We start from the raw sequence: 7,403 nt of genomic DNA, 5'->3' as shown, positions 1-7,403 counted from the left end.
GCGCCGACAGACTCTGGCAACATGCATGCAGGTCTTTGCAGCGACATGCGCGCCAAGAGCCATCTGTCCTGCAACAGACACAGCGGCGTAGATTATGACGAGAGAGAGAGAGAGGGAGAGAGAGAGAGAGAGAGAGAGAGAGAGAGAGAGAGAGAGAGAGAATTACGCACACCCTGATCCTTTCCACTCAGAACCAGTGTGGCGCACAGACAGGCGGCAGCCCTCAGTGAGAAGTTTTCGCCAAAGGATTCTCTAAGAATTAATCACCTTCATGTCGACTCTGTTGGATACTAACCGGCCGATGCTATGGTTACCTTTATTACGGTAGGAGCAACTTCTTCAGTGTTTGTATGCGGCGCTCCAGTGCGCATTTTATCTCCGAAAACTGCTTCTCTGACTCTCTGAAAGAGTCACATAGTGACAGCAGACATTAAAATAGCACAAAACTTGTGATGCGAGACCGTAAAATTGAGTTGATCTTCAATGTTAAGGAAAAGTTGTGAATGAACTGAATTTGGCACATTTAAACAGCTGAAGGGTTGCAGAATAAATATTTACTTTTTGAGCAGCCTATCAGAGGTGTTGCGTGATGTGTTTAAAGACTTGTGTCCTCCCCTATAAGCTCGAGCTTTGGCAGGTTAAACAAAGTCGAATGTGGGACGCAGTACCGCGCCGTGTGCCGCCCCAAGGCAAACAAGCGCGTAGAAACTCATACTCGTCTCGTCTTCTCTGCGCACAGGTAGACAAAAGGGTTGGGTCTTTCCACAGTTCGCGCACAAACAGAAGAGACCCCTGGTATTTCAGCAGCTCTCTGAGTCTGAGGTGGAACTGGTAAATTTAGCTTTTAACGGGATATAACTTGGATCGCGTTAGTGAGGGTGAAACCTAACGAAGATGTCTCCGATCACAAGTTTGACCCCCCCCCCCCCCCCGCGTTCCGCGTCTCTTTCGTCTTGAGGACATGCATGATCGTATTATTATTTTTTTAGTGTTAGTGTGTATGTGTGTGTGTGTGTGTGTGTGTGTGTGTGTGTGTGTGTGAGTGCGCGCGCGCGAGCTCGCGCTGTTCAGGTAGTTCACTGGTACGCCACTTTCCAACAGCCAGGGAAGTGAAAGTGCTTCATCAAAACCATTAAAGTCATTAAGAGAAAATGTGAAAAGAAACGCATGTTGCCAAAAATGGAAAATGAACTAAAACAAAAGGAGGACTAGAGCGGCACATGTGATCGTGCAGAATTACATTAAAAAGAAGAAAATGTGTGTTTAAAGAATTTTAAAAGTTGTTTGAACTTGTTCAGAAAGAAATTAGATGTTACAATATTTTTTATTTCATGTCCGGGGGCCTTATTTTTTTCTGCAGGGTTGGGCTGAATGTGTGTGTTTGCCTAATGTGTGTTCATACATATTTTCTTCCCTCAGAAACTGAGAATTGTAAAATGGTTAGGTTAAGTTTAAGGCCGAAAACATTCTTTGTGTGTGTGCGTGTGCGTGTGTGTGTGTGTGTGTGTGTGTGTGTGTGTGTTTTGAGTCTAATAAAATACCATGGAGGCATTTCTGAGTGCCTCCCCGGCGCTGTGCTAAAGTCGGGTCTGCTAGATGGAACATGTGGTCCTGGCAGCTTTGCGTAATGGCGCATCAGTAGGTGTCTTCATGCTCTTTCTGTATCTGTGGGAGTCCTCTTCTGTGTGTGTTCGTGCATGTTTGTGTGTAGAGGTCGCTGGAACAGCTGTTGCAGTGGCGGATTTGATGCAGAGCCCCGTCTGACATGCAGGCATACAGCGGGACTAGGAATTAGGACGCAGCAGAGGAAACGAGAGAGGAGCCGCTCTGCATCTCTCTTTATGGGCAGTTTGGTCAATAATGACCTTCCAGGCACCATGACATAAACTTTCTTCAACACACTGGGGTGTGTGTGTGTGTGTGTGTGTGTGTGTGTGTGTGTGTGGGATGGGGGACCAGACATGATGGGACAGTGCAGCTGCAGTTTAACGACTTCATTTTGTGTTTTACTGCAGGAGAAAAGAGAAAAGTGAGACGTCAGGGTTGTCAACAGAACATAAAGAAGATAAGGTTAAAAGAGGGCAAAAATGGCTCCTAAACTTCATTCTAGTTAATCGCCTGGGAGCCTGGAAGACCGTCTCTCTGTGGCGTTTCTGTTGTCTCTGTCTGGTTCTGCATTCCAACTTGTTTGTGCTTTTATGTGCATCCGACTCATCCTATCCTGCGCCCATTTAACACGTTGCCCCAATCTCTTTTGTTCCTGCTGGAGGACTCGTCTAGCAAAATGACGCCGGCCTCGAGGGTTTTTGAAATGAAGGCTGCTGGTTCAAATCCCTAACTAACTGGACACTAATAATTACTGCACGAGTATCTATAGAGACTCTGAAGTTCTGATTCATCAATTTTACTCACGTAAAAGTGAAAAAGTACAGGCTCTGAAGTCTACCCGCAAGTGCTGAGAGTCACCATGATGATGGTTGATGGTGTCAGAGCTGATCATCAGATCACTACAAGGTGCTCAGTGATGCATAAAACTCTTTAATAATTCTGCTCAAATGCATTAAAGTGACACCTCTTCCAAAAAGTGTAATTTCCCTTTCAAGTACTCACAGTCGGGTTTTTGGATCCCTCTCAGACATTTCACCACCCTGCATGACTTCTGGGTGACTTCAGCATGGTCAAAATACCGGCTACATATTTTTAGCATAAAGTAGAGGTCTTCAACAGTGCATGCAAAATTTTATATCCCTACCCGAACAGACCCAGGATGTACCCCCCGGACCCAGAGTAGACCCATTCAGTATTTTAAAACTAAGACCAAGAATCAAGTTGAACCACAAAGTGAAGGACCTGCAGTCAAGTCGAATATTAAAACATAGTCTCAATCCTACCCAGGACCAGGTTCTGACCTTTAATCATGAAGATGTATGCATTCATTGAACTATGGGGCAACACTAAATATAAAGTCAAGAGCCTGTTTTAAAAACTGGAAGGAAGAGTGGGTACATTGTTTTAAAATTTAAAAAAAAATTAAAGCACAAAAAAAAAAAAGCGATTAGAACATCTTGCCAATTAGAGTTTTGACACATGAACGGATGAAAAGATGTGATGTAACGCTCCCATGTGCTGTTCAAAAGATCTTTTGTACTGCTGGTAGTCGGGCAGTTTGGGCTTCACACAGTCACTTGGATAAAAGGCTGAGCCAAAAGTTTCCGTAGCGCTTGCTCATGACGCCTTTAGAGCGACATCCTCCCACTTCTTGGAATCATGTAATATTGCCATTTGTCTCCACCTCTCCTCATGCTGTGTCATTAGTATAATTCCATTTGCAGTTGACACATACTCAGAATTGTATAACTACATTTTGTCCACAAGGCTAACCCAGTATGATTATATCAGCAGATACAAGGACAACGTGACAGTGGCTTTGAGACAGAAGACCGCCCAGACAGTCAGTTGGACCACCTCCCACCCCCCAAAAAAGCTGCAGAATTTACATCTAAAGGCAACAGTGCAGATCAAGATGATCAATATTCAGCATCAACAGACGTACAAACAGCGCAGCTGATTTAGCAGCTGTTTAAAGGGAGCCACTAGCGCCATGCTGAGTGTCGGGTGGTTTAGGTACAAACGTTCTAGTACGCTAGGACCTCCAGGAACCTTTTCCATTTGTGGCAGTCCAGCCAGGTGTTTCATTTATTTTCCAAAAGTTGGAGGAGGACGGGGATGGGTGTATAGTTGATATTCTATTTGTCTAGTTGTCACATGACACAACTATTGTGCCTGCAGCACAGAATGAGCTGTTCCACTTTTTTGGTTGTCCTTTTCACACAGCCGTCGATTCGGAGCTGTTCCGCCGGCAGATCAGAGGTTCCATGATCTGTTTTCTCACCCCGTCACAAGTGTAGAGGCACAGCAGTTGTATCATATCACCACCTTGAAATGGCTGTGTAAAACGGAGCAATGACTTGGCCAGTCAACAAAAAATACACGATGCCGCTTTTCAGTTGGTGCTGTAGCTGATGTAATCAGTCCATATCACCAGAACTTTTGATTTGTGGGACCTGCAACTGAAAATACTTCCACTAGAGGGTGCTCAGACGATGCAAACCTCAAGAAAGTCACTATGACGTAATCAGATCCAGATGCGGACTGATTCAAAATCAAATTGATTTGTCAACCAAATTCATCAAAATCCATCCACAAATTTTTTTAGACATCCTGCTAACACACAGTCTCTCTCTCTCTCTCACACACGCGCGCGCACACACCCACACACACTGGTGACCAGATTACCTCTTTGTCAAAGGTATTAATGAATGCAACTGAATGAAAGCATTGTACTGCCAAACGATGCCAAGAGGAATAGAGAGCTTAGTGATCATAAAAAGCACTATTTTGGCAATAGTATGACAGTGTAGCACACATCTACATGTAGGGAGGTGAATGAAAGACAGATGCAGGCCAAGGCAAGGTAAACTGCAATGCTTTTAAAAGGGTGTAAAGGTAGCTCCCCCTTGAGTCATGCATCAAATGCATGTACCTCAATGTAAAACTACATTTCTGTCCAAGGGTTCCACAAGGTTTCAGTCCTCCAGCGTCATTGCACCAAACTCCTACTTCTCCTGACAGAGTGCAGTTTGGGTCATTTTAAGGCATTAAATTGTATGGCGTGCTCTTTGGCACACATGCAAGATAAAACTTCAGACACTGCATTACATTACATTACATACCTGACACAAGACATATTTTAACATGTTAAATTATGAATTACTTGATGGGGAGGGGTTGAGTCCTCATGTAGGGAAATCTATCGTGCTCAACAAACGCATGGGAGCAAAGAACAGCGACGTATAAAACCGAACGCGTTCCACAGTGTTCTACATTCTAAAGTTTCGTTCCCAGACTGTCTAGGGAACGAAGAGGGGATTACGTTAAAATCTCACTAATGAACTAAGGAAGGATTGGACAAACGTGCACCTATTAGAACCAATGAAAGAGTTTTATTAACAACTGAAAGTCAAAAATCAAAATCAAAATCACTGTTGTCAAAAAAAACCCCACTAAAATCTACCTTCAGTAAAATGAATACAAATTGTAGTTGTAATTGTGGATGACACACGCGCACGTGCACACACACACACACACACACACACACACACACACACACACACACACACACACACACACACACACTGCTTGATGCTGCCTGGATGGCCCACAGGCACCATCTGCCTCCCATCCGCCAGCTTTTAGCTGCGAAGTGACTGCAGTTGAACATCGGTGAACTCAATATGGAGCCAGGAGGACTTTACCTGGGATGCCCATCCGTGTTGAAACAATGGGATATTTTTAACCAAGCCTAAGTGAATAAAAAAAAAATCTCCCAGTCATTGCAGCTCTAACGATTGCAACTGAACTCATTTTCACTGAGGTGAAACCCACAGACATCTATCTCACGTTCAGAATCACCAGAAGTCTGTGGTTGCAACTCCAAATGTACACATCGCTGCTGCTTTTCAAGAGGCTGGTGCTGCGTGTAGTTCAAGTCAAGTGGAACTCAAGCACTTTTTTCAAGTGTCACTTCTACTTCTTCTTCTTCTTTTTTTTTTTTTAGTCAGGTCAAGCATTCTGAAGGGGCTGTCAACAGGGTTATTATTGCTAGCAAGGTTTGTAAATTCACCATTTAAAGCGACATAAAAAGATTCCCATGCTTCTGAGCGACTTAGTGAATTGATGATTCCCATCACATGGATGAGTCCAGAACCTTCTTTCACCCTCTAGTTTCACAACCCCGTCTGCTCCGTGATGGTTTACACATTTAGCGGCGTGTTTATTCGCCGCACATTCTTTTGGCTTGTTGGAGGAAAACAGTGTAAGGATTTGGCGTGGGTAGGTAGAGCTTTCTCTATACACACTATGGAACTGCGCTTTTACTCTGACAGAAACACTCCTTAAATCTAAACTAATAATGAGGTCATTTAAGTCCCAAAAAAATTGTAAAATTAGCCACCGGCAGATAGATAGTGATGATGTGGTTTCAAGGTGAGGCTCGCTCTTCCCAGCAGCTCAGTCATATGACAGCTCAGCCCTCCTCCTCCTGTCCAGTTTGACCTTGTAATCTTCCTCTCTGTCTCAACGATTTTCTTTATCTCTCTCACATTCACTGTCTGGATCTTCACACACCTCCACCCCCCCTTCCTCTCTCTTTACATCCCCTCTCTCCCTCCTATCCTGTTTTTCTTTCCACTCTCTCAGTTTCCACATTAAAACGTAGACTCAGTGACCTCCTGATAACAGGATTCCAAAGCCGTGCTCATTGATCTGATCACCGCTGCTGTCCACTGGATTGACTTCCTGCACATTTACCTTTCTTTTCACAATTCGTTTTTTTTTTCGTATGTAAGAGTATGTCAGATGTGTTCAATACTCATGTACGAATTTTAATCCACCATTAAAATGTAGGCAGCCTCTACAGAAAAATGCGATATCTTGCTGCCTGAGGTCTGGCTGCAGCTTTAATCTTATTTAACAGCAAACGGCTCCTGTTTCGTCTCTCAGTCAAGGTGATGCTTTTTGCATTGATTTTTTTTTCATTTGCTCATAAGGTGTTTAATGCAAACACTGCAAATGGAACGTATTTCCACTTAACTTGCGTACTTTATATTGCTGAACTGATTCATCTGAACTTCGATGCGCCTTTTGTGGGTTCATCTCTATCCGTATTCAAACGCTATTTGAGTTCAGGTGATGCAAACGTGATCAATATATTCATGTACAAACGAATTATTACGAACTAACTAATTAACCCAAGCAAACACTAAACCACCAAACCTGAATTTAAAAATTTAGCTAAGTCGAAGAGATCTGCTCCAAAATTTACTGAGTGATTCCTTGGACCGTGTTTTACTCCTCCACAAATTTGGGTGTAGTTCAGTTTTTAAATATTTGTGTAATCCTGCTGGCAGACAAACAGTCATCACTGAATGGATGACCTACTGATGTGTCAATATTTCGGGAGCATTTTATTATTATTTTTTTCTTGGCGGAGGTGGATTTAGTTCAGATATAGTTAGGTGGTTAAAGTAAAACCATCCACAACATATATTTTTTGGATATTTCAGAAATGTTAAATGCTTTTTGTGAGTCTCGCAGAAGGGAAATAAAATCTTAAGAGGTCAAAACTTCAACGACCAGAACAACTTTATTGTTAAACCGACACGTGGTCTCCTTTAAAATATTCATGCAAGTAGGTATCACACAAGGAAAACGTGAAATATAAAATGATGTTTCAAACATCTAAAATCTAGAATGACAACCAATAATATACACCCACTTATACCAAGCTTTTAAAGGCAATTTTGTAATGTATTTTTCAGGCAAAATACAATTTCAGCAGGTAA

General features: G+C 42.8%; 1 protein-coding gene across 1 annotated transcript in view; it reads left to right on the top strand.

Moving 5' to 3' along the window:
- Positions 1–201: 201 nt before the first annotated feature.
- The window catches only part of ntf3 (neurotrophin 3), a 40,715-nt gene continuing 33,513 nt past the window's right edge, over positions 202–7,403 (top strand). Inside the window, exon 1 of the mRNA XM_086202368.1 lies at positions 202–324. Coding sequence (XP_086058494.1) covers positions 307–324 — 18 coding nt within the window. The 5' untranslated portion in view covers positions 202–306. The remainder of the gene's footprint in view (positions 325–7,403) is intronic.

Source organism: Aulostomus chinensis, chromosome 4, assembly GCF_037954235.1.
Source record: "Aulostomus chinensis isolate RoL2024-O1b breed Wild chromosome 4, RoL_Achi_v1.0, whole genome shotgun sequence".
Taxonomy (NCBI): domain Eukaryota; kingdom Metazoa; phylum Chordata; class Actinopteri; order Syngnathiformes; family Aulostomidae; genus Aulostomus; species Aulostomus chinensis.
The sequence above is the reverse complement of the archived record's forward strand: the minus strand, read 5'-3'. Positions and strand labels throughout refer to the sequence as shown.